The following is a 26,327-nucleotide window of genomic DNA, read 5'->3' on the forward strand; positions in this document are numbered from 1 at the left end:
ATAAATCAAAATTAATAAAAACATTTCAACAAGTAATATTCTTAATCATATATTTTATTTATTAGATATAAAAAGAAAATCGGCTGTATTTTAAAAGTATACATGGAATTGTACATGCATGTAATATAGGCCCTATAAATAAATTTAGAAAATAAAATTTATTATTATTAATTATTAATTAATTACCATTATTATATTAAAAATATATATCTTTTTTTCAAATACAGGGATGAAAATTGAAAGTTTATTCGGCATAGAATGTAATTTCTTTGCTTATTATTGACAAATAAATAGATAAATACCCAATTGTAAGCTTTTAATGTAAGCTATAGCAGAGAGAGAAACTTAGAAATAAGCACAGAAAATTGTTTTGAAATGTCTGTGATTGATTGGCTCTCGTATATTTGGTTTAACACGTGCCACACTGAGGGGGAGGAGCATCTGCAATATGCTCGATCGGGATTGGCCACACAGCTTATTCAGCACCGCCCCTCTAAAGTCACTGGATACGCTGTTACATAGTCCTCATGCTCCTGATACTAAAGTTTATGTAGTTAACGTAAGTAATCAATCCATCATTATATCCATTTTCGGTAATGAAAAATACGGATGTAATGTAAAAACAAGTAAAACGGTACTGACGATATTACAGTCGGTTATGAAAGCCCCGCAGCAGCTGCTTGTGTAACCTCTCAACTCATTCATTCATGCGTTTTGTAACACGGCTCGCGGATGCATCCTGTCTGTCAGATTGTGTTTCATTTGTATATTTACTGCGTTAAAAAGTGACGGATATCCTTCAAGAGAATGTCTGTAAGCAGAGATATGAAGTCCGTGTCTCAGGTCCGTGAACTGCTGAGAGAGCTGGTGTCGGGTCGCGAGGATCCTGACGGGTTTTTCTGTATGTGTTTATCTCTGCTGGGAGACACAGACACCCGAACACACTTTCTGGACGAGATCAAACCCCTTTTATCAGGACATGAACATTTACACAGTCAGCTGACTGCAATCTTTTTGGAGTACTTCTCCAAGGTAGTGTGGATTTCATACTGTACCAGTCAAAAAGCTTGTATATGTACCTATATAACTAGGGGAAGTTGTGGCCTAATGGTTAGAGGGTTGGACTCCCAATCGAAGGGTTGTGGGTTCTAGTCTCGGGCCGGACGGAATTGTGGGTGGGGGGAGTGCATGTACAGTTCTCTCTCCACCTTCAATACCACGACTTAGGTGCCCTTGAGCAAGGCATCGAACCCCCAACTGCTCCCCGGGCGCCGCAGCATAAATGGCTGCCCACTGCTCCGGGTGTGTGCTCACAGTGTGTGTGTGTGTGTGCTCACTGCTCTGTGTGTGTGCATTTCGGATGGGTTAAATGCAGAGCACAAATTCTGAGTATGGGTCACCATACTTGGCTGAATGTCACTTCACTTCATAACAATATAGCTGCAAATCTGAATGATTTCTGAAGGATCATGGAGTAGCTGCTGGTATTCAGAATAAACTGCCTGTGTTGTGCAATATGTTAAAACATATTTTGTATGTTGCTTTTTCAGGATAAAGCGGATGAATTAGAGTTGGCTTTAGCACTCTCTCTTTATGAAACCAAACTTACCAAACCAGTTCATCAGCCTTACAAAAGCTATGCAGACTTGACTACAGTAACCTCAGGTGTTAATCAGTCAAACATCAGTGATGGAGCAGAAGAAGCAGAGAACCAGGCTGGTGCAAAATGGGCACCAGATACTGAGGTACATAACACCACGTGTGCCATCAAAAACACAAATAAAGAAAATGATGATCTCAAGGTCACAAAGTCAACAAGGTCACAAAAGCGTCGTCTGCGTAAGAAGCAGCATTTGTTGAAGAACCCATCGGGACCACGACCGGTTCTGCTCTGGTTCAGAAGGGACCTCCGTATGTGGGATAACCCTGCTCTTATTGGCTGCCTGGAGCTCGGTGCACCTGTCATTCCTGTCTTCCTGTGGAATGTGGTGGAGGAGGAGGGTCCAGGGGTTACCGTAGCTACCGGTGGGGCGTCTAAATACTGGCTGCATCAGGCACTAGTGAGTCTGAACCGCTCTCTGGAGAAGTGTGGAAGCAACTTGGTGACGCTAAAGGCAGAGGTCTCATCTTTGACAGCTCTGCAAGGGTTAATCGCTGAGACAGGGGCAGCATCGGTTGTGGCAACAGCCCTGTATGAGCCGTGGCTGAAGGAAAGAGATGACAGCGTGTGGGAGAAACTGGAGAAACAAGGTGTTAAGTGCCATGTCTACCACTCCTACTGCCTTCGAGACCCCTACACGGTCAGCACACGGGGCGTTGGACTAAGAGGTGGGTAATGCAGTGCAGACAACAGCAGACAAAGGTGCAGACAAGGGCATTTGATTGGTGATTCTACATACATTTTTATATTCTTCTTTAAAAAGGAATACACTTTTTAAAGTAATTTGTACATTATGCCTTAAAGCAAGATGCTGTAGGCGAGTAGGATACAAATTGTTAGGTATTGCCATACTTCCCCAGTTGAGTCCCTCATTAAGTTAAGATAATTGGAACACAAATGTTCTGAAATGTTGTTTAATTATGCAAATGATGAATTTCTGAAATGTTGTTTAAATATGCAAATTATGCATTTTCTCCTTAAATATGCACAAATTTGCATACATTTCCAGAACAGAGACCTGAATACTGGATCAAGGAGAGAGGGTTTTGGATTATCTTTATTTCATCATTCCACATACCAAAAAAATAATGTCTGGGGCAATAAAAAAATCCACCACAATAACTGCACAGCAAGACACTAAAGAATACCTTGGCAACCATAGCACTGCCCTGACAATGAATTACTACACCCTAGCATGCTAGCGGCAACTTCTGCATAGGCAAACGCCAGCACAATCTTCTAAAGTGCTAATTTCTTAGAGGTTTCTACATTATTTGCAGGTATCGGCTCTGTCTCTCACTTCATGAGTTGTTGCCAGCAGAATCCTGGCAGTGGACAGAACTCTCCGCTGGATGCCCCCGCTGCCCTGCCTGCTCCCTCAGCATGGCCACAGGGATGCCCACTTGTTGATCTGGGACTGGCACGCATGCCACGCAGGAAAGATGGCACAGAGGTGAAATATTCAAGCCAACACTAACACACAACAGATGTGTTCATCTGATTTCAGTCCTACAAGTCAATGTGGTTTTATTATCACTGAGATACATTCTAGTTTTATAGCAATGTTTTTGTCATTTTTAGTAGTTTTAGTTTTTTACAGTATATGTGTTTATATAGGTTTTTAACATTTTTATTTGAGATTTAGTTATTTTAAAACATCAAACTAAATTAAAATGGGAAATGTTGTTTCGGCTACTAACTGGATTTCTGTTTTTTATTTTATTTCAGTAAATGTTTATTTTAATTCAAGCAAATTAGTTTTAGTTAATTATAATAACCCTGAACAAGTTCTTATATCTAAAATTTGATATACTTATTGTTGCTGTTTATTGAAACTAACAATTTTTGGGATTTATGTTAATAATCTTAGGTAATTCCTTTTTGGTGCTTGTTGTTGTGATTGTTATTATTAATATGTTCAGAATGTTCATGTTTTAAAATAAAGAATTTATATGATTTTGAAATGTGTAAGTCATGTGCAAAGCACCGCAAAAGATGCAAGGCTGTAATCACAGCAGTCAGAGACTACCTTCCGGCAGGTTTATGTAAAAAGCAATGGAAAAGTAGTGCAGTTGGATGCAACTTGCCATTCTACATGATTAAAATGCTTTTGTGATGTGGTATTAACAGATTGATTGGGCTGTGAACATTCGGAAATCATGGGACATCAGTGAAGAAGGAGCTCAGGCTCATCTTGAGGCCTTCCTGCGAGATGGTAAGACATATTTCCAGGGCACATGTTTTAATATAGCAGCATTACAAGGCAGTCCATCATTTTGCACTCATCAACTAACTTCATTGTAGGTGTGTACTGTTATGAGAAAGAGTCAAGTCGTGCAGATGAGCCTAACACCAGCTCTCTGTCTCCGTATCTGCACTTTGGGCAGTTGAGTGCACGCAGCCTATTATGGGATGCCCGTGGAGCTCACTGCAGACCTCCCAAGTTCCAGCGGAAACTGGCCTGGAGGGATCTGGCTTACTGGCAGCTGTGCCTTTTCCCAGACCTGCCCTGGGAGTCCCTAAGGCCACCATACAAGGCAAGAATCATATTTGCTGACTGAAATACAGTGCTGGTTTCTTACTAATTTTGGGGTGCTAATATCAAAAATACTGCGTTTTGTTGCGCACTTATCAAAATAATATACAGTCTTGTTCAAAATAATAGCAGTACAATGTGACTAACCAGAATAATCAAGGTTTTTCGTATATTTTTTTATTGCTACGTGGCAAACAAGTTACCAGTAGGTTCAGTAGATTGTCAGAAAACAAATGAGACCCAGCATTCATGATATGCACGCTCTTAAGGCTGTGCAATTGGGCAATTCGTTGAATTAGTTGAAAGGGGTGTGTTCAAAAAAATAGCAGTGTGGCATTCAATCACTGAGGTCATCAATTTTGTGAAGAAACAGGTGTGAATCAGGTGGCCCCTATTTAAGGATGAAGCCAACACTTGTTGAACATGCATTTGAAAGCTGAGGAAAATGGGTCGTTCAAGACATTGTTCAGAAGAACAGCGTACTTTGATTAAAAAGTTGATTAGAGAGGGGAAAACCTATAAAGAGGTGCAAAAAATGATAGGCTGTTCAGCTAAAATGATCTCCAATGCCTTAAAATGGAGAGCAAAACCAGAGAGACGTGGAAGAAAACGGAAGACAACCATCAAAATGGATAGAAGAATAACCAGAATGGCAAAGGCTCAGCCAATGATCACCTCCAGGATGATCAAAGACAGTCTGGAGTTACCTGTAAGTACTGTGACAGTTAGAAGACGTCTGTGTGAAGCTAATCTATTTTCAAGAATCCCCCGCAAAGTCCCTGTTAAAAAAAAGGCATGTGCAGAAGAGGTTACAATTTGCCAAAGAACACATCAACTGGCCTAAAGAGAAATGGAGGAACATTTTGTGGACTGATGAGAGTAAAATTGTTCTTTTTGGGTCCAAGGGCCACAGGCAGTTTGTGAGACGACCCCCAAACTCTGAATTCAAGCCACAGTACACAGTGAAGACAGTGAAGCATGGAGGTGCAAGCATCATGATATGGGCATGTTTCTCCTACTATGGTGTTGGGCCTATTTATCGCATACCAGGGATCATGGATCAGTTTGCATATGTTAAAATACTTGAAGAGGTCATGTTGCCCTATGCTGAAGAGGACATGCCCTTGAAATGGTTGTTTCAACAAGACAATGACCCAAAACACACTAGTAAACGGGCAAAGTCTTGGTTCCAAACCAACAAAATTAATGTTATGGAGTGGCCAGCCCAATCTCCAGACCTTAATCCAATTGAGAACTTGTGGGGTGATATCAAAAATGCTGTTTCTGAAGCAAAACCAAGAAATGTGAATGAATTGTGGAATGTTGTTAAAGAATCATGGAGTGGAATAACAGCTGAGAGGTGCCACAAGTTGGTTGACTCCATGCCACACAGATGTCAAGCAGTTTTAAAAAACTGTGGTCATACAACTAAATATTAGTTTAGTGATTCACAGGATTGCTAAATCCCAGAAAAAAAAAATGTTTGTACAAAATAGTTTTGAGTTTGTACAGTCAAAGGTAGACACTGCTATTTTTTTGAACACACCCCTTTCAACTAATTGCCCAATTGCACAGCCTTAAGAGCGTGCATATCATGAATGCTGGGTCTTGTTTGTTTTCTGACAATCTACTGAACCTACTGGTAACTTGTTTGCCACGTAGCAATAAAAAATATACTAAAAACCTTGATTATTCTGGTTAGTCACATTGTACTGCTATTATTTTGAACAAGACTGTAGATGCATTAAAAACCAATTGAACGTTTTTTATTGATTTTTTTTTTAACTCTGCATCATTAAAATAGGTAATATCAGGCCTTTTTTATTAACAGATTTGTTTTTCAAGATGCCGAGCTGTTAGGCTCCAACCTAATATGCTTGTATGGAAAGTACAAAAAGATTTAGATCATGTTTATTGCAATAAGAATGGGATATTGGTTTCAAAACCATGTGACTTGCTAAGGAAAGAAATGCTATTACTTGATCAGATTTATAATTTTTGCCTGCCAAATAATAAACCGGGTGAAAAAATCCCATAGACAAGCTTTGGAGAGATTTGTGGTGGACTCTTTTAATTTTAATCTTTTTAAAATTAATAATAATTATACTTAATATTATAATTTTTTTTTATAAAGTTGAATAAGTAACCTCATAGAATCCCCTAGTAACTGCATGTTAATGCCCAAGCCACCACCCACAACATCCTAGCATCTAAGTGGCACCATAAAATGTATGTATGTAGTTATGTGCTTATTGTTACAATTTCACTTGCATACTCAAATGTTAACCCATGAGCAGGCTTTGCGCTGGAGTTCAGACCATGTCCATCTGAAGGCATGGCAGCGTGGATCCACAGGATACCCACTGATAGATGCGGCAATGAGACAGCTGTGGCAAACTGGCTGGATGAACAACTACATGAGACATGTGGTTGCCTCCTTCCTCATCGCTTATCTGCATATTGCCTGGCAGGAAGGATACCGCTGGTTTCAGGTGAGACATGCAAAATCCTTTTACATCTAATGATTTTTTGCTATCTTGTAGCTTCTTGCGAGTTTGTCTATCACATTTCTGACTTTTTAACCAAAAAGCAACACCCTGGCAACCACCTGCAAGACGGTACAGAAGCATTGTGCCAGCAAGTTCAGTATTAATGCACTGGGTTTCCTGTTTGTTGATCGAGAATGTGCCAACTTTAGCATAACTGACCATTCAACAGCATCTCAACTCTCTTTCTCCATTGTACAGGACACGCTGGTAGACGCTGATGTTGCCATTGACGCCATGATGTGGCAGAATGGAGGAATGTGTGGACTGGATCACTGGAACTTCGTCATGCACCCTGTTGATGCAGCGCTGACCTGTGACCCCTATGGCACCTATGTGCGGCAGTGGTGTCCTGTACTGAAGGCACTTCCTGATGACCTCGTCCATAAGCCCTGGAAGTGCCCAGCATCAATACTGCGTAGAGCAGGTCTGTTGTACAATTATCAGTTAATCATAATGCTTTGTTTAGTGTTTTATATTTATAGTAATGAAAATGCATATCTATTCTCACTTACTGTTCACAGGTGTGGTTTTAGGTGGCAACTACCCAGAGCGGATAGTTGTTGACCTTGAGGAGCGACGTGCACAGTCTCTACAGGATGTGGCGACGGTGAGAAGGCGCTTTAGGGAGTTTGTTGACCAGCGATCAGGCTGTGACCTGGTACCTGTTCCTGCAAGGTTGGTGCAAGACGCTCTGGGCAGTATCGAAGATGTTGTGAGTCGTGAAGGAACCGGGTTTCTCCTCCCAGTCATCACACGCATGGAGTTTAAACACCAGTCAGAGGATCCAGACAGGCAAGATAACCCGTGCAGTGCTGTGCTGAAGGGCTACGTCAGCCGCAAACGGGACGAAACCATTGCCTTCCTAAATGAGAGAGACTTCACAGCCAGTGTGATGTGTGAGAACACACAGCGTAGAGAGAGGTTAGAGAGGGACTGGTGTCTTCTGGAGGGTCTGCCTAAGCCCACAGTGTCACGTGGCAGGGCCAGACGGACCCCAACCAGAGACCCTTACAGCAAAGTGCCTGGAGGTGTCGCTGTTCCCCACAGATAACCGACTGACATGTTAAGGCTGGAACACACTACACAACTTTCAGCAGTCGGAGATGATTTTGCACATATTCATGTAGTGTATTATGGGCACAGACTCTGATTTTTTTTTAGCTTCAGACTTTCATTACTTCTAGTTCTAGTCTAAAGATATCAAACATGTTTGATATTTAGACTTTTTAAAACTTTAGTAGATAGTAATCCAATACAAATGGCCTATTTTGATTTCTCATCCTGTACAAACCCATCCATTATGGTGTTGGAAACTCTCTGATATTTAACATGTATGACTAAAGCTTTGTTTTCTTTAAAGGTGTTTCATAAAACAAAACTACTTAAAATAATTCATTTGTAGACATTGGGTTCTTTATTCCGTAAATTAGATCTCTGTCAGAGGCACATTTGACATCAAAAAGCAAGATTTCTAATGCAATAAAACCATTTAAAGCAGAGAGGTGTTTTAAATAGATTTTTAATGTTGTTAATTAATGATGTTAATCACTTTAACTCAGTTATGAGTTCTTTAAAACTAAGACCAATTTCACCAGGTTTCATAGCTGTCCTCAGACTGGACATTAGGTGTTATTCATCCATCCACATTTTATTTGTAGCTTATTCCAAGAAATGACAAGCTTTTACAGGAACAGTGTAACATCTACCAAAGAGATGAAACCGTGACATAGTCTTTGTCTCTGGGGCTACATACAGTAACTGGCTCAATCCAATCAGGTTTGCTTGTTGCTTTCCAGGCAAAGTGCATAATGTTTTGTCCACGTGGTCCCCTCCTGTGTCTGGGAAAATGTAATTTAAGAAAACATCTACACTAATCAACTACTATAAACATTCCTTAATTGATTGTTTTTAATTTCCCTCTTATATGCAACATGGCAGCAACACGCTCTAGTCCTCTATAGATTTGATGTATCTCTCATAAGCGGCTTCATCCATCAGTCCATCCAACTCCTCAGGAACAGACACAGTCATCTTTATCAGCCAGCCTGTGTTCAAAACAGACAATAACTGATGAAAAAAAAAAAATTACATTATGTTTTGAGAGGCCATTCAAAATGTACACGAGTTAGTTTCTTCATCTGAACAGATTTGGAGAAATGTAGCATTCCTTCACTTGCTCATCAATGGATTCTGTGCAGTAAATGGGTGCCGTCAGAATGAGAGTCAAAACAGCTGATAAAAACATCACAATAATCCACATGACTCCAGTCCATCAGTTAACATCCTGTGAATCGTAAAGCTTTATGTTTGTAAGAAACCAATCCATCAAGACAACAACAGAAAAAGTAATCTTGTCTGAATCAGGAGAGGAATATACACCTTTGTATTTTGATGTGTGAGGACAAAAGGTGATGGACTTTTTCAATGGAGGAGCGTTATAATGAAATATGAACTCATATTTTATATTTAATATAATAACATCTTAATGATGGATATGTTTCTTACAAACACAAAGTTTTTCACTTCAGAAGACTGGTGACTGATGGGGATAGCTGATGCTTTAATCAGCTTTTTGGTCTTTCATTCTGGCACCCATTCACAGTAGAGGATCCATTGGTGAGCAAGTGATGTAATGCTACATTTCTCTAAATCTGTTCTGATTAAGAAACAAACTCATCTAAATCTTGGATGGCTTGAGGGTGGGTTCATCTTAATTTCTGGTTGAAATATGCCTTTAAGTTCAAAGATTCCAGACTAGTTTGAGTCAAAATGCGACTAGTAATGTCTCACCGTCTTTATAGCATGATTTGTTGACCAGTCCTGGGTTGTCCGCCAAGGCATCATTGACATCCGTCACCTCCCCCGTCAGAGGACAGTACAACTCACTCGCTGCTTTAACACTCTCCAGAGCACCAAATTCATCTACAGTACAGATAACAATTCCTAAACAAAATAACTGATCCTAATATTTGCTTGATTTACAACAAATAACAGTATGTTGTAACACATAACAGTATCCTTCTTTACAGAGGAACAGAACAAGTTTTTCAAAAGCAGTGTTCTCCGGAGCAAGAGTAGTTACCCGACTGTGCCAACTTTGTGCCAACTTCAGGGAGCCCACAATAGACCACGTCGCCCAGTGCCTCCTGGGAACATTACATTATAAATGCATGACAATACATCCTATATAGTACAAAAATAAGCTTCAATAAACAGTCGAACCTGTGCGAAATTACTGATGCCCACTGTTGCCACACCACTGTCCACGCGAACCCATTCGTGTTTGTCTGTGAACTTCAGTGCTGCAAAATATGACAGAGAAAACTTTTTTTAGGGTCACAGGAGTATCAAGGGGAAAAACAAGAAACAAGATTTAAAGATGCATTTAAACGTACATGTACTATAGTTCATTCATTCTAAATGTATCGCTACCATTGCATTTAAATGATTGCAGCATAAGTGCACAAACAGACAGATCTAAACTTTGACGCGAGTCGCCTGTAAACATTTATAAGTTTGAATACCTGCGCAAAATCGAGTGGTGGTGCTCAGGGGTCTTTTATAGCATGTCCTCGCCAGCAGTCTACCTGGAGTCACGGCGTTTCTATTTGACAGTCGAGGCAGAGAGGAGGTCAAACTAACAGAAGCACATCGTAATATTGTGCACATCGCCATTATTCCCCGCACGCAAACATTAAAGGACGCTGACGCGCCTTGATGATGTCATTTTTCGAATGGCCTAGGCGCGCCAAAGCGGTGCTTTGATGTGTCATGTTTGTGTTTGCGTTGGAGGGAAAATGTATCTAGTGAAAATCTAGTGATTAATTTGTCTTGTATATGTCTATGTCTATATCTATAACCGGATGGTTGACAATTAACACTTATAAAATGTTTTAGGCAATAACATCAAACGTTTGCGTTAAAATTATTTATACGGTAAATTGTATATTTGTGTGCTATTTTAATCTCATTTTACTTTTGTGAAATTCACACAAAAAGTCATTTTAGTCCAAATAATCCATTACGTAAACACGTAGTCTCGCAATAAGATTAGAAAATTATAGGCCTAGGTAGCCTATATCAAAAAAAAAAATTTATGGCACTTTTCTCTAATTAAGCCACACTATTAGAAAGTAAACAGATTTTGACAAATTTGTAACCATAGCAAAATAAATTGGGATTTTTACTTAAGTCGGCCTACCCGTTTTTATCACTGCATTCACAGAGCTTTCTGTGAAATGTAGCCTACTATCATAAATAAGTGTATAAGAAAAAGGGGTTTTCTTTATCCAAAGAGGGGAACTATGGTTGGACTAGTCTCGAGATTTAACCCCCTCCTCCCCCTTGAATATCCCCGAGCAATTTTGACGAGATGTAGCGCAATGGTTTAAACTTTAGCTATGTGAAAATAATACTTTCCACCAGTGATTCATCACCATTGTGACACTGAGCAAGACAATATCTTCAATGAAAGTTAATATATTAGAAATACTAATCTAGCTATCCATTGACTGTCTAAAGTTACAGTAAACGTGTGTTCGGAGAAGGCTACTTCTGCTGGAATCAGACAGCAGATCTGTATACGATTCCGTGCATCAGGTGGATGAGTGCTCGTGCGCTCTTACCTGCGCGCAGGTGCGCTCCGTCCTCCTGATGCCACAGGCGCGCGCAGGTACATCATCCTCCTCTGACTGCACAGAAGATGGACGTTTTATCCTTCACTACTCTTGGACAAATCACATTAGTTTGCTAATCGCACCTCAGAGATTTTAATTTGACTGATGAGAATCTTTTTCTGAAGGAGAATTTCAATCCATCCTCCTAAAATGAAACTCGTCATTTCATGATCTTTGAAGGACGCCCGTCGCTCTGAGATGAACGAACAGCGGGGCATTCAACTGCTTTCACTCTGTACACTTTTTATTTTCAAGCTATTTGTTCTGCAAGGTAAGTAAAATCTTAATTTTTAACCATTTTTGCAAATTATTCATGTACCCGCTGCAGTTGGGCCATGTAAAACTGTAATATATTAACCATAGTTTTTCTAAAATATCATATCTTTTTATTCCTACTGCAGTAAAATTGTTCAAATATTGTGTTAGTCGTAATACATTTAACGAAATAACAAAAAGATTCTGAAAGCTTCATACACTTATTAAAGGAGATCCCAAATTAATTAATAATTTGACGGGGAAGATAGTGTACAATGATACAAATCTGTATGAGAAGTGTGCTATTTTGGATTAATTATATATTCTGTAAATTTATCTTGAGCCTTGAAAAACTTCGTAAATCTTCAATAAGTTTTAAGTGTACTAAGTATACTGTTTTTCATAGAGCAGCTCTCCAAAAGTAGTTATGCAAGAATTTACTAAAAATAAATAAATACATAATGTTTTGTTTTGATCTTTTATTTACAGACAGAACTCGATTAAGTTCAGAAATACACATTTGTTTATATTATTTTACTTTTGACAGGATTTATTTGCCAGGAATCAAACTCAGAAAATAAACTCCCCAGGTATGTGGTTTTCTATGTATCTAACCTCTTGTTCTGATGATGATGGCTAGGTGTATGATCATAATGGTTTTAGATTTTTAAACATGTTGAGAATAGATAGCAGTTTGATTTTACCTTTAAAAACTGGTGAACCCTATCGAACATCCGCTATTACAAGGAGATTTTGAGCTGAGAAACAGTGTCAAGTTCTACATGCAACCACTGATAAGATGTTAAGTGTTTGGACTAATGTTTTTCAGTAACCATTAAACCAGTTCCTTGAGAATCATGCATCTGTATGGCATCTAAAGTGTTTCTGAACCTCACAGTCGCCGCACTTTTAATACTGCTCTCTTTGTGCCACTTTTAAAAGGAGGGTTAATGCACTGCGGCAGAAACGGGATCTCTTCCGTGAAGAGGTGAGTATACCTAAGAGAAAGCGACAAGGGACAGAGTGGAGTAACCACACACACACACACTCACACACACTCACAAATACCGAGATACACTCTCAGTGCTTACAAAGCTGTCTTTGTGGAGTTTACACAAATGCTACAGCCACTGAAAGCTCCACTCCCAAATGTCTGCAGTGGCAAAACCATGTGAAGGAATGCCAAGACAGGTTCACCAACATGGCTTAGTGGCTAGACTTGGTACTGTTGCCACCATAACCCATAAGAACAATGGACTTGACGAAATCTTAATACTGTATTCTCTGCAGACCCTTAGCACAGTGCTGTCTGATTCAACTCTCCCACGAAGACTTCTTCATAATTATACAGCGAGAGATGCATCAACAGGTATTGTATACTGTGCACTCACGACTTGCAGTGGTTTGTACAGTCTCACTTGAGTTTGCATGCTGGTAACATCAATTATGAAGTTATACTTCAGTAAAACAATGTTTTGTGAAGTTACACCACTGTCAGCTTCATTGTAAATTAAGCTTTGTATGGTTTAGTCATCTAAAGCCAAATCTGGTGTATTATGGTGTATATAAGGATTATGCAGGGTTATTATAGTTAACTAAAACCATATTATGGTTTAATTAAATTCTTAAATAAAAAAATCAAAACTAATTCCATTACACATTACATAATTAATTACATATTACGTAGACACTTTTTTTTTTAAATCAACTAGTAAAAATAAACAAAACATAACAAAATTGTCAATAAGAAAAAAATACAAACAATTATTTTAAATGTTTTAAATAAAAATTTCTGGTCCCACTTTATATTAGGTGGCCTTAACTACTATGTACTTACATAAATAAATAAGTACAATGTAACAGCAACACTGGAGCTAGTCATCTTCAGTGCTTGGCCAATCATTTTAAGTTTCATTTGCTTGATTATTAATGTTTTGTGAAATTTGCCACAAAACGTGTTTCTGTGTGTTGTAGAACATTGTGGGTGTCTTAATGGGGGCTGGTGCCAGGAGGAAGGCCGCTGTGATTGTGCTCAGTTCCAGGGTCTCGGGGATCGCTGTCAGATCAGTAAGAAGCACACACACACACACACACACACAGGTTGCATTCAATTTAAAATGATGCTTGCCTCCATGGAATTGTAGTAAGGTACTTTCTGATGTTATCATCTGCCACCCAGTGCTAAGCATTAAATATGCATGAAAGAACCCTGAATTTAATGACTAGAATTCAAGTGGCATTACTCACTGGTTCCAGTTAATCTACATGACTATGTCTTACTGCATTTGTTGGCATTGGATTACAGATGTGCTGGAAATAGATTGCTGGTCACAAAGAGCTCTGTATGTGTGTTTAATTAACCACGCAAAATAAAGCTAGGCAGCTGGTTTGACCGACAGAATAACAGCATTCTACATATACTGTCTGTATTCATATAAGCCATAACAGGGCATAGATTACATGGAGCACAAATATTGAATTAAATGGTTGAATAATCATTAACAAAAAATAACAAGAATTACAGTAACTTGATACTCCCACCATGGACATTTGGACATGGTAGCATAGTAATTTACTATGACAATATCATGTTTTTGGCCATACTGTATGTATTTTTTGAAATACCATGTTTAAAATAAATTGTACTTTTATTCTGCAGGGGTTTATTGAATTGATAAAATGGGACAGTAAAGACATTTATAATGTAACAAGGTTTCTATTTCCAAAAAATGTTTTCCTCGAAACAGTTTCCTCGAAAATAATAAACAGAACAACTGTTTTCAGCATTGTTAATAATCAATGTTTCTTCTGCAGCAAATCAGCATATTAGATTTCTGAAGGATCTTTTGATGCTGGATAAATGATGCTGAAAATTCATCATTGTCATCAAAGAATAAAGCAGATTTTGATATAAAGACTTTCTATTTCAATATACATTTTAAATTGTAAGAACATTTCATAGTATTCTGATCAAGTAATGGCAGTCTTGCTGAGCAAATGAGTCTTCTCCAAGCCTTTGAATGCTAGTGTACATATTTTGTAATCATTCAGTCCATAGTATTATAAGCACTTTATTGTGTCTTGGTACTACCACAGGAGATTTTAATCTTTTTTTGTATCAGTTCCCAACCATGGTCAGGACAGGGATGGGATTTGCCGTACATGGGGTCAGCATCATTTTGAGACCTTTGATGGGATGTATTACTACTTCCCTGGAACCTGTTCATATATCCTGGCCAAAGACTGTCATTCCACAGAGCCCCAGTATACAGTGTGGGTGAGTTACATCTGTGCCAGGTCTGTTTGCTATGTATCTTATTATTATAATTTTTTTGATACCTGCATTGCTAATTTATTTCTCATTGGCAGGTTCATAACAGTCGTTCATGTAGAGGTTCAGTGTATTCATGTCCACGTGGTCTGACTCTGTTCTTCCCAAATGAAGAGGAAATCTATATTAGTGGCTATCAGGTGCTAAAGGGAGGACATAGGTGAGTTTGGGCATTATATTAATATTTCATATTAAATCAAGGCTTTTATTTAGCAAGGATACATTCAATTGATCAAAAGTGACTGTAAAGACATTTATAATATTTATAATTCTTTTCGTCTGTTTCTTGTGCATGAATTCAGGCTGAGTCTGCCGCAGACAGTGCGCAATGTTTTCATTGAGCGTTTGGCTGACTACATCCTGGTGAAGAGCACATTTGGCTTCTCTCTGGCATGGGACGGGAGCTCTGGAGTCTACCTCAAAATGACTGAAGCACACAAAGGAAGGCCTTGTGGTCTGTGTGGAAACTATAATGATGACGGATCAGATGATCTCAGCAACAGCCGCGGTGAGACAAACAGGCCCGGACACACACTTATCATCTCAGTCAGCAGCAAATTCAGGACAATTATATCAAAGCCGAGTAGTGCTGGATACTCATCCTGAACACTTCCATCCCACTATTGTCTATTTACAGATGAGTTGTAACATTTTAGGGACAATTTAATCATTATTAAGAAACCATTTTTTTTATCATTTCTGTTGGAACAAGTGTATTGTGGTAATCCTTGCATTTTGCAATGTTAGGTATAGTCTCTGACGACATTGCTGGTTTTGGGAACAGCTGGGCAGTAAATTTGCCTCAAGAGAGACCCTGTCCTGAGGTCGATGATGATTTCCCTGGACCTTGCTCATCTGAGTCCGATATGGATGTACGCTTTCACGCATTGCATAATGGGTTTGAACTAAACTAAATGGGTCTTAGTATGTATTATAGGTTAAAACAAGAGTTAGAAATATTAATATGAAAATATCTTTTTGATATTCTACTTAAAATCAGTTTTTGTAACATTTCCTGTTTGTGTGTTATCTGAGCAGGATGCCATTGAGAAGTGCAGTGCATTGCTTTTCTTTCCTTTCATCTCCTGCCATGAGAACATTGACCCAAATCCATTTGTTGCCAGCTGTGTTTCGGACATGTGTGTGTAAGTCAAGTGTGGTGCTTCTTTGTCTAAATGGTGTAACTGAAGTTGAACCCTGCTGCAAAAAAACAAAAAACAAAACCAAGCTAAAGGTGAATTGCTGCACTTACTGGTCTCCCAGCCGGACCAAGCTGATGTTTGCTGGTCTAAACTCCTCTCTAAAACCATCTAAACTGACAGGCCTTACCAGATTTAGCTACACTATGAGATGACCATAGACGGGTTTGATAGGCTTTTTTCATCAGTTTTATTTAGAGTATTATTTATGTAATATTATATGATTTATTTATATTTATTTTCAGTTTTCAATTTAATGTGTAGAAATGTTTACGTTTTTTTAAATATATTAAATGCATTTATTTTTATTTCCATTTTAACTTCAATTTATTTAATTTCAGTTTAATTTCATATTTAAATTTTCTTTTATTTGATCTTTATTTTAGTAAGCAAATCATTTAAATTAATTACTTAAAACATTAATACCTTGAAATTCCTTCAATGTTTGGATCACTAGAGCATTGGGATCATTTGCCTTAGAACTAAATTTAATTGGGAAATCTTTTGCAATTATTTGCTTTTAAAAAATAGAAAAAAAGTAACATAGCGTAAGAGGACTAATTGTGGAATACTTGCAATATAAATATTAATCTTGTGCTTATGTTAATATTGAACATTTTTGTTCCTTACATTTAGAATCTTTATTAGAATTTTTAAAAATTCTCTCACCCTCACTATTCATGAATGTATTTTTTTTTCTTCTAAGCTTATTTCCAGCATTCCACACCTCCCAATTCCAACAGGATTATGTTAATTATAGAGATGAAAATACCTTGCATATGGCAACAGCCGCAGAGAGCATGTTTGTGAATATGTAGCCTATAGATACGTGTGTGCTGTGCCTGTAGGTATTCGTGCTCATATGATTATTTGTAAGAGTGTGTATTGATTACAGTGATGAAATAGTTGCTAGAGTTTATGAACAGATTCAGACCCAACTGTTGATTGAAGAGGTAGTGAGAGGATCAGATTGCAAGAGCATGTTGAACTTGCAGCTGTTTTGCCCTAAATGTCTCCTATCACCATACTAAAATGTACTGAATGTTCTTTTTTAAGAACTATTTGTACTCTGGTCTGTGTTGGGTTTATTAAATTAAAGTGTTTTTAATCTCCAGATCAGATGATGAGGAGACATTTTGTCGGACTCTTGTTGAGTACACCAGGGCCTGTTCTCATGTGGGATACCCCGTCAGAGAATGGAGGGACAGTTTTCCTACATGCGGTCAGTCGGGTTTCATGTCATGAAGGAAACAGATGACATAAACTGTGCAGCTTGTGATGTGATATGTTTGTTTTCCAGCGGACGGATGTGAGGATAGTTTTGTCCACAGAGACTGTATCAGCTGCTGCCCACCTACATGCACGTTCGAGAAGGAGTGTTTAGGCACCAATCTACACTGTCTGGATGGATGCTACTGTCCAGATGGTAAGTCCAATAATCAGATGCCTAAATGAGATTAAAATGTTAATATGTGTGAATGTTTGCTATTTATAAGGAGTATACAAATGTTGTTTAGCTGTTGAGCTGCAGTTATTTGTTGAGCATTTTTAACTTGTTGAGCATGATTTTAGTGAACTACAGCTAACGTTTTTCACTCAAGGCTTCTTGTGGGCTGTCTCAGGTCTGATTTTGCAGAATGGAACCTGTATAGCAGTGTCTCAGTGCCCCTGTGTGTACCATGGCACAGCATATCCTCTTGGTCATGTATTGGAGCAGGGCTGTACTGTCTGGTTGGAAAAATCTAATTTTTACTCATTTACACCTAAAACAAATTTTGAACCACTAGTTTACCACAGTGCCTAAAAATAAAAAAACTTTCCATAATAAACAAAACTGTCTTGTGTTAAATTCATGGCTGAATGCATTTAATATGAATTATATTTTCAGCGTCTGTATGGGAGGAGTGTGGAACTGCACCGAAAACAATTGCACTGGTAAATAAAAAAACATATCCTCCAGTTTAACAGAATACCATACTAAAAGCATTTGTATTTTAGGTTTAATGTAACTACTAGGTTCTTTTTAGATAATGTTTTTTTAATGTAACGTTAATTTTAGAAACTTCGCTAACAAAAATGTTAGCATCCTTTGCAAGCAAACGCAAAACCTTTGTGTATGAAATTTAACGTTTTTTGGGGGGCAAATGCAAAAGTTAATGCAATGAAATGGAAAATTTAAAAACAGTTTCTTAGGCAAAAGCAAATGTTTTGCAAGCAAATACAAAATTTTTAGCAGGTAATGCAAAACCTTTTTGAGTGAATGCAAAGTTTCTTGGGCAAACACAAAAGTTTAGCAAGCTTTTTTTTGGGGGGGTGAATGCAAAGGTTTTGTGATCAAAAACAAAGTTCCTAGGGGGAAAAAAACCTTTTTAATTCAAAGCGGTGAAGTTACTTTAAAAGTTATTTGGGAATGCAAAAGTTTTGTTAAGCAAACAGAGTTTCATGAGGGATTGCAAACTTTTGCAAGGGTATGCAAAGCTTCTCAAGGGAGCACAAAACTTGTATAATGAACGCAAAAATTTTCGCATGGACTCTAAGGTTTTATCAGCAAACTACATTTTTCAGGGAAACTTTTGTGAGTGAATGAAACAATTCAAATAATATGATTTTTTTTTACCCCAAGCGGAATGCACAGTAATGGGTGATGCACATGTGACCACATTCGATGGGCGGATCTTCATGCACATGGGCTCTTGCCAGTATGTGCTAGTGAAGAGCCGCGGCAGCACCAAGTTTACTGTCACACTACAGTACTCAGCCTGTGGAGAGGTAAGAAGAGTGTTTCTGGGTATGTTTGTCATCACAGATGTTTCGTGTGTGTTTACTGGAGGCTCTCTCACATCTCTCAGTCTCAGGAGCACTCTTGCATCCATTCAGTGGCTCTGGTGGTGGATGAAGATGTCAGCAGGCAGCTCACTCTCACCAGAGAGGGGGAAATTGTTATTGGGGCCAGTATGGCTGTCAATTTGCCTTACTCCGATGGTAAGGTTCTCAGTTTTACATCAGTATTTGGCCACGTTAATGGTAAATGTATTCTTATGTCTGAAGCCTATTTAGTTTGATCACAGCACGACTGTGAGCAGCAATCTTCTTTTTTAATTTTTACTTAGGTCCATTATATTTTATTTCACATTTTGTAATGAAACTTCAATAAATATAATATGATTTAAGTTAGTTAAAAATGCTGATCAATAGGAAGATTAAATAATAATAGTAAAAAGAATGGAGATATAATTAATAATATTAAAAAGCTATTAGTAGAGCAATGGACAGCTCTAAAATAAATAAAAATTGAATTGAATTATTAAATTCAAAAATAACCAAAAGTGTCACAATTACACATTTAAATATTTATGTTACCTGAAAAAATAATATTGAATTAAATTGTAGTTTCCTTTCTTTTTTTCTGTTTTTTTTTTTGTTAGACATGGTGAAAGTTCGCCGGCTAACGTCGATGTTTGTGGGTCTGCGGTCTGTCTTTGGCCTGAGGTTTCAGTATGATTGTCAGGGTGGACGAATCTACCTTCAGCTGGACAGCACCTGGATGGGCTCAACGATCGGCCTCTGTGGGACCCTCAACGGAAACCTACGGGATGATTTCCTGTGAGAAATGGAGGCTTAGCCTCTGAATTTCTTTCAGCTAAAAATGTCAAATGTCTTTCAATATCTTTCTGTGTTGCATTATGCAGTCTCTTTTATTAACTGTGAGTATGTGCTTGGCTAGAAACACAAATGTCACATTTTCATTTACCGTAAACGCAATGCTAACACCCTTTTAATAAAAGCATCTCATAAATGTAAATGCTTGGTGCATAACTGAATGTGTTATTATATTCCAGCTCTCCTGCCGGAATGATTGAAGGAACTCCACAGCTGCACGTCAACGCCTGGAAAGTGTCTACTGCATGCTTAAGCCCTGTCAACATACCTGTTATCGACCCCTGTGAAATGAACCAGCAAAATGGTACATATGCTTTCCCTTTACTTATCACAGTTACAATATTCATGCTTGTCCCAAAAGTCAACTCCAAGGTTACAAAAGAGAGCAAGATGTAGGTGCAGTTACTTATTTAGAATTTATTTAGAACTTACTTTACTACTTTAAGAACCAGAGCTCCTTGAAACCACAGCAGTTTGTTTGCGTGTTTGTGCACTCTTGGCAAATAAACCATATTCTGAATGTCATTCATTTTTTATGGCCTCCAAATCAAGTTCTAATTAATTTATCTATCCTTACGTTAACGTTTAATCTGTTGTTTGATTTCTAGACGTTCACGTGATGCTGAAAAGGTTTTTGTTTCAGTGTTTTATGCTGCCCAGTGTGATGTGCTTATGGAGGAAGTGTTTGCGCCGTGCCATGCATATGTGAGTCCCAGCATGTACCACCAGCAGTGCCGCTACCAGGCCTGTCGATGTGGCAGCGCCTGCCTCTGCACTGCTCTGTCCCACTACGCATACATCTGCAACAAACATCATGTCACCATCAACTTCAGAGCACACGTCTCTGAGTGTGGTTCGTTGGTCATCACTACATCTGTTCGTCTGTCTATCTGTCCTTTGTTTAAGTATGTTAAGGAAATAATTTGAGGATGCGTGTGTGTGTAGGTATGGTGTGCTTAGGAGGGATGATGTATCACCCGTGCACTTCAACATGCGGGAGGACGTGTCAGTCAATCAGCAGTGGTGAAGAGTGTGATGGCGACTGTGCTGAAGGATGCAGCTGCACAGAGGGCACATTCTACGATCACGCTCGCCAGCGCTGTGTGCTGCTGTACGTCTGAACACACCGAACACCAACAACCCCACCCTCGTCTTTAATTTCCAAAAAGTTGTATATAAAAGGACATCCCTTCTCCTTTTTTTAACTGGGTTTTGTTTTCTTTCAGCTCCCAGTGTCACTGTTATTTCATGGGTTCAGTGTTTCAGCCTGGTGAAGTGTCCTTCAGCTCTTCTGGACCATGGTGAGTTTGTGGACATGGAGGATGTTGTTGTCAAACATGTACAGTAGATTCTGAACGCACCATTTCCAAATCTTGTAACTTTTAATTGTTATAATATTTCACAATAAAAAGTTTTTAGAGTATTTGGTGAGCCTAGTGAAACTAATTATCCATACATAAGAACACATAATACATAGTTTATTTTTTTTATTTAATAGGTATATATTTTTAGAATTTATTTTGGGTATTGCTGTGTTTGTTTAAATTTCACAATGATTTTTCTTTAGTCTCTGCAGTAACGGTCGTATGGAGTGTGTTTCCGAAGAGAGAGGTACACTTTTAGTTTTTTTCTTTTCTTTGCTCCATTTCATCAGTCTCTTTGACCCTCTATTCACTCTTACCTCTATTTTCCTGAGAAAAAGTGTTTTCATCTTAGCCGGTCAGCAGTACATTCCTCAGAGGTAACGCATTGAGCGGACTGAATGCTGGACAGATCTGGACCTCAGATACACATGCACAAAGAAAGAGGGAGACTTCTTGTGGGGTTGGAGATAGCAAATTCCACTTTTTTCTTTTTTTTTCAGACTTTTCCAAATGGCAAAATAGTAAGACCTTGCTCATTTGCAAAATTTGGCTGTGATTTAAAAATCTTCAATAAAACTTGTTCCTGTAGCTCAAGTGGTAGAGCGTTGCGTTAGCTGGCACAAGGTTGGGGGTTCGAATCCCAGGGGACAACTGTTAGGGGAAAATGAATGCAACGTAAGTCACCTTGGATAAAAGCGTTTGCTAAATGCATAAATGTTAATGTATTCAGGTTGCTGCATTTTTAATGTGTGTCCATTTTTGTTTTAGATTTAACTGGTTGCCTGTTAACCCTAATTCCCTTTGATAATTAATAGTAGTGCAGTCATCATTATTACTCATACTAATGACTATGGTTTTAACACAGTTCTAACTCAATTTGCTAAACATTGGCACACACCTCTTTCTGCATCATTTGAAAGGACACCTGAAGTCGTGTGTCTTGTTGAGGAGAGTTGAAAATTTAGACTGAAGCCAGGAGTCGTATCTAGAGACCAGAGTATCATAGAGGGGTGGACGTTTTTGACTTGGTCCAGCAGCAAGCAACTTATTAGAAATTTTACAGCAGCTAAATTAAAAACTACTTTTGCTTGGACTAGCTCCACTTTAGTTTCGTTTGATATCATACTCTTTCTTTCAGCCATTCTCTATCCATCAATTTTTTTTTCAGAGCCTGAGAGAGGAGATTGTCCCAGTGGAAAAGTCTACTATAGCTGCAGGGGTCAGAGTGGGCGTGGACCATCAGGTGTGGGCGTGGCCTGTGAGCTTACCTGTCGAAACCTGATGCTGAACCTGACCTGCCCTCCCATGACCCCATGTGTACCAGGATGTGGATGTCCTGCTGGGTAATCGCTGTCGTCTTTGCATTTGGAACAAATGTTTTGAAACATATGCATGTCCATTGACACCAGAGCATGTAATGTTACACCATCCTCTTCAATTGGTGCAGGCTAGTGGCTCATAATGGAGAATGCTATTACCCGGAGAACTGCCCCTGTGCATGGCTCGGTCTAGAGTATCTCCCCGGAGAGTCAGTGGACACTCCATGCTACCGCTGGTCAGTTTGTTTCACTGTGCTTAGCTTCCATAATTCCTGTTAATGGGTGATTCTTTAATCAGTGGAGCTTTTCTGTTCCCTGTTTGTGTTTAACTACTATTTCCAAATTAAGTGTTTCGAAAGGTTATATATGACAAAATTCAGTACCAAAACAGCATATTATACTGATTTCTGAAAGATCATGTGACGCTGAAGACTGGAGTAATGATGCTGAAAAATGTAGCTTTGCAACACTGGAATAATGACATTTTTGCATTACATTTTTACTGTATTTTAATCACATAAAAGCATACGAGAATTCTTTCTTAAACGTTGAAAAAGTGTTACCAACTCCAAACATTTCTCCCAAAAATGATAAATATTGTTACCATTATAAGTCGTAACAAAATATCCACACCATGATGCATTATAACAAAATTCACTTTCTGGTCATAATTATGTATTTACTCTATATGTGGTCAGAATATGTGTAGAAGAAAAAATGCTAGAATTTGTTTTTTTTTCTAAGATTGAATAATCAGAAAAGCCTCTGACTGCAGAATTACAGTGTATATGTGTGTGTGTGTTTCAGCAATATTTCACTTGGTTTCTCTGTTTCTCTCCAGTGTGTGTCATCGGGGGTTCTTTAACTGCACATATTCACCGTGTCCAGCTGTGTGTACCATTTACAGCGATCGACATTACCACACATTTGATGGCCTGGAGTATGATTACGTCAGCGACTGCCAGGTCTACCTGGTCAAGGTACTTCCTGAGTGTGGCCAAAATAACCCATGCTGTTTAATGATAGACACATGTTGACCAGACCTATACATCTGATATTTGTCTATTTTGTAATTAGAGAATTTGTTAGAAAGTTTGAGGTCGGTAAAAATGTATTGTCACTTTTTTTAAATCAGTTTAATGCATATAATATTTAAGTATTATGTCATTTGCAAAGAAAAAAAACTTACTTACCAAACTTTCATTTTTAGATTACAGGCGTTACTGCATATTGCCCACCCTCCACTGTAGATATAACCATCAGTCAATTGAAAAAACCCACAGTGGTCGACAGTTTTACCATTGTTTCTGGACATGTACCATGGTAATAGTGCTTTTTCTGTGTGGGTAAGCTTAAATGTAAGAGGAAGCGTATCTTTGTGTACAAATGCTGTAAATGGCGGTGAACCTTTGCCTTGTGTGCTGGTCTGAGGACCAAGTGGAGAGGTGCTTACCAGCTTGCCTTCAACAAAGGGTGCGTTTCACCAGTTGAACATGTTGCACCTTTAAACTGAAGAATTTTTAATGAAGGGCCAAAGAGTGTGTGTGTGTGTGTGCTCTCACACGTTGCGGACTTCAGTAAGGACGGATAAAGTAGCAGGAAAAGAGATCTGCTTCTACCGCCTCTAATCTTGGGAAAATCAGAGGGGATTTTTAATTAGAACAGGGCTGTGGTAATGGAGCCAGAGTTAATGTCAGTCCCAGCACAGAAACTCAGCAAAGAGCCGCACATAACAAAGAGCAATCTGTTCCCTATCAGCCTACGCAATGCAACCTGCTACTGCCCTTAATGACTGAGAAAGTGTGTATGCATGTGTGTGTGTGTGTGTGTGTGTGTGTAGATGCTTAAGGTGCAGGTGAATAGACTTTGGTGTCTACTAAAGGTTAGCGATTCTCTGAGGAGTCTACTGATCTACCCGAGGGACAGACTTTTCCATCACGACAAAAAGAAATGGCTTTAGTCACACACACACACACACAAGCACACACACACACACACACACACACACACTTACAACAACAAACAAGGTTTTGTTGCATATGATATAATACTTCCTATGAGCTGATACATCAGGAATGCATTGTTTATTTAAATATGTGTCGCTTTTTAATGTTAAATTACTTTCTCCTATCCTAGTTTAATTATATAGATCTATAATTAAGACATTCATTGGTTGAATGCCCGAAGAGTGTAAACAAAGTGGCTGTATGACGCTTTCAAAGCATTGCTTGTTTGAGAGGTAAGACATACTGTATCAGCTTCTTGCTCAACCACTGGGATGAGACTGGGATGGGATTACCATTCAAAAGATTGGAGTCGGTATGATTTTACTCTCATAAAATGTTTAATTCTCTTAAACTCACTAAGGCTGCATTTATTTGATCAAAAATATAGTAAAAACAGTAATATTGTGAAATAATATTTTTATAATTTATCAGAACAGTTTACTATTTGAGTATATTTTTAAATGTATTTTATTCCTGTGATGCAAAGCTGAATTTTCAGCATCATTACTCCAGTCTTCAGTGTCACATGATCCTTCAGAAATCATTCTAATATGCTGATTTGAAAAAAAATTTTTATTTATTATTATTATATTGAAAACAATGCTGCTTTATATTTTTGTAGATAACATGATTTTTTTTTCGAATAGAAAGTCTAAAAGAACACTATTTACTTGAAATAGAGATTTTATTATAAATGTCTATTTCTGTCATTTTTAATCAATTTAATGCATCCTTGCTGGATAAAAATATTGATTTCTCAAAAAAAAAAAAAAAAAACTCAAATGCTCAGCTCTCCATCCAAATATAAAAGCTGCTGTTGGTTAATGAAAATTTGACGGATGAACTCGGAGCTCGATTGGACTCTTGTCATGTCAGAATGTGATAAGACTTTCAGTTTTATGGATGTTGGCATATTACTTTGGTCACTGTTGCTGTGATTACTGGTAAAGAATACAGGCTTTGACTCCTGTTGCATATTCGTACAGACACTATTTTAGATGCTACTGTGAGTTGCTGTGTGAACGGGACATTTCGAGACTCACACCTGTAAGTAAACTGCTCACTATACTTGTGTTAATCTTGTGTCTATCTGTAGAGTGTTGGTGATACAGAGGTGACCATCATGGCTCAAAATAAAGATTGCTACGAAAGTGGGATTGTTTGCATGAAGTACCTGCTCATCTATGTTGGCCTCACTAAAATCTACTTCAGTGATAACTCTGGTAAACCTGTGAGTACAAGACTTAACCCATCTTCAGTTGTTGTCCTTTCACAAACTAGAAGAGTTTATTGTTTCTGTGTTAAAATGCATACATTTTAGTCTGTATTGACTGTAATCTGTTTCGAATTGAATTGGTCTGTGTTTGTCCTCCAGAGCTCGTCTACTGTTGTGGGAAGAGGATATGAGTTTCAGCTGTGGGCTGCGGGATACTACACTGTGGTCCACTTTCCTGCTCAAGATCTGACCATTTTATGGGACCGCAAGACCACTGTCCATATTCGTGCTGGACCACAGTGGAAGGTCAGAACTTTTTTTTATCTCGATCATCAGTATCATTTTATACTGTATCAACCATGTGTCTCACTATAATGTATTTGGCTGTGTTTTTAGGGTCAAATGAGTGGTCTGTGTGGAAACTTTGACATGGTAACAGTGAATGACATGACCACAGCTGGACATATGGAGGTCAGTAACGCACAGGTCCTTGGAGACAGCTGGGCTGTTGGACAGGTATGACACATCAGGATACTAGGAGACAGGACTACACTAA

General features: G+C 38.4%; 3 protein-coding genes across 3 annotated transcripts in view; 2 read left to right on the forward strand and 1 right to left on the reverse strand.

Moving 5' to 3' along the window:
• The first annotated feature begins 254 nt into the window (after nucleotides 1-254).
• Nucleotides 255-8,136, forward strand: si:ch1073-390k14.1 (deoxyribodipyrimidine photo-lyase). The gene is made up of 8 exons (XM_052531449.1): nucleotides 255-1,032; nucleotides 1,551-2,328; nucleotides 2,941-3,113; nucleotides 3,791-3,875; nucleotides 3,965-4,197; nucleotides 6,494-6,688; nucleotides 6,944-7,169; nucleotides 7,267-8,136. The coding sequence occupies exons 1-8, from the start codon at nucleotides 808-810 to the stop codon at nucleotides 7,794-7,796; spliced, it is 2,445 nt and encodes an 814-aa protein (XP_052387409.1). The 5' UTR covers nucleotides 255-807; the 3' UTR covers nucleotides 7,797-8,136.
• Nucleotides 8,137-8,248: 112 nt separating this feature from the next.
• LOC127934228 (glycine cleavage system H protein, mitochondrial) lies at nucleotides 8,249-10,462 on the reverse strand. Its single transcript, XM_052531467.1, has 5 exons — nucleotides 10,270-10,462; nucleotides 9,968-10,047; nucleotides 9,828-9,891; nucleotides 9,536-9,667; nucleotides 8,249-8,790 (listed from the first exon to the last, which is right to left on the reverse strand). Exons 1-5 carry the CDS (start codon nucleotides 10,418-10,420, stop codon nucleotides 8,693-8,695), a joined length of 525 nt encoding a protein of 174 aa, XP_052387427.1. The 5' UTR covers nucleotides 10,421-10,462; the 3' UTR covers nucleotides 8,249-8,692.
• Nucleotides 10,463-12,825: 2,363 nt separating this feature from the next.
• The window catches only part of LOC127934094 (otogelin-like protein), a 33,956-nt gene continuing 20,454 nt past the window's right edge, over nucleotides 12,826-26,327 (forward strand). Inside the window, exons 1-25 of the mRNA XM_052531269.1 lie at nucleotides 12,826-12,898; nucleotides 13,651-13,743; nucleotides 14,799-14,953; nucleotides 15,046-15,167; nucleotides 15,310-15,515; nucleotides 15,755-15,879; nucleotides 16,046-16,152; nucleotides 17,322-17,428; nucleotides 17,507-17,632; nucleotides 17,829-17,937; nucleotides 18,095-18,141; nucleotides 18,830-18,975; nucleotides 19,056-19,188; nucleotides 19,632-19,809; nucleotides 20,046-20,170; nucleotides 20,510-20,719; nucleotides 20,812-20,977; nucleotides 21,093-21,167; nucleotides 21,434-21,477; nucleotides 22,399-22,573; nucleotides 22,678-22,785; nucleotides 23,391-23,529; nucleotides 25,652-25,786; nucleotides 25,931-26,077; nucleotides 26,168-26,287. Of these exons, the coding sequence (XP_052387229.1) occupies nucleotides 12,826-12,898; nucleotides 13,651-13,743; nucleotides 14,799-14,953; nucleotides 15,046-15,167; nucleotides 15,310-15,515; nucleotides 15,755-15,879; nucleotides 16,046-16,152; nucleotides 17,322-17,428; nucleotides 17,507-17,632; nucleotides 17,829-17,937; nucleotides 18,095-18,141; nucleotides 18,830-18,975; nucleotides 19,056-19,188; nucleotides 19,632-19,809; nucleotides 20,046-20,170; nucleotides 20,510-20,719; nucleotides 20,812-20,977; nucleotides 21,093-21,167; nucleotides 21,434-21,477; nucleotides 22,399-22,573; nucleotides 22,678-22,785; nucleotides 23,391-23,529; nucleotides 25,652-25,786; nucleotides 25,931-26,077; nucleotides 26,168-26,287 (3,171 nt within the window). The remainder of the gene's footprint in view (nucleotides 12,899-13,650; nucleotides 13,744-14,798; nucleotides 14,954-15,045; nucleotides 15,168-15,309; nucleotides 15,516-15,754; nucleotides 15,880-16,045; nucleotides 16,153-17,321; nucleotides 17,429-17,506; nucleotides 17,633-17,828; nucleotides 17,938-18,094; nucleotides 18,142-18,829; nucleotides 18,976-19,055; nucleotides 19,189-19,631; nucleotides 19,810-20,045; nucleotides 20,171-20,509; nucleotides 20,720-20,811; nucleotides 20,978-21,092; nucleotides 21,168-21,433; nucleotides 21,478-22,398; nucleotides 22,574-22,677; nucleotides 22,786-23,390; nucleotides 23,530-25,651; nucleotides 25,787-25,930; nucleotides 26,078-26,167; nucleotides 26,288-26,327) is intronic.

This window comes from Carassius gibelio, chromosome A18 (genome assembly GCF_023724105.1).
Source record: "Carassius gibelio isolate Cgi1373 ecotype wild population from Czech Republic chromosome A18, carGib1.2-hapl.c, whole genome shotgun sequence".
NCBI lineage: Eukaryota > Metazoa > Chordata > Actinopteri > Cypriniformes > Cyprinidae > Carassius > Carassius gibelio.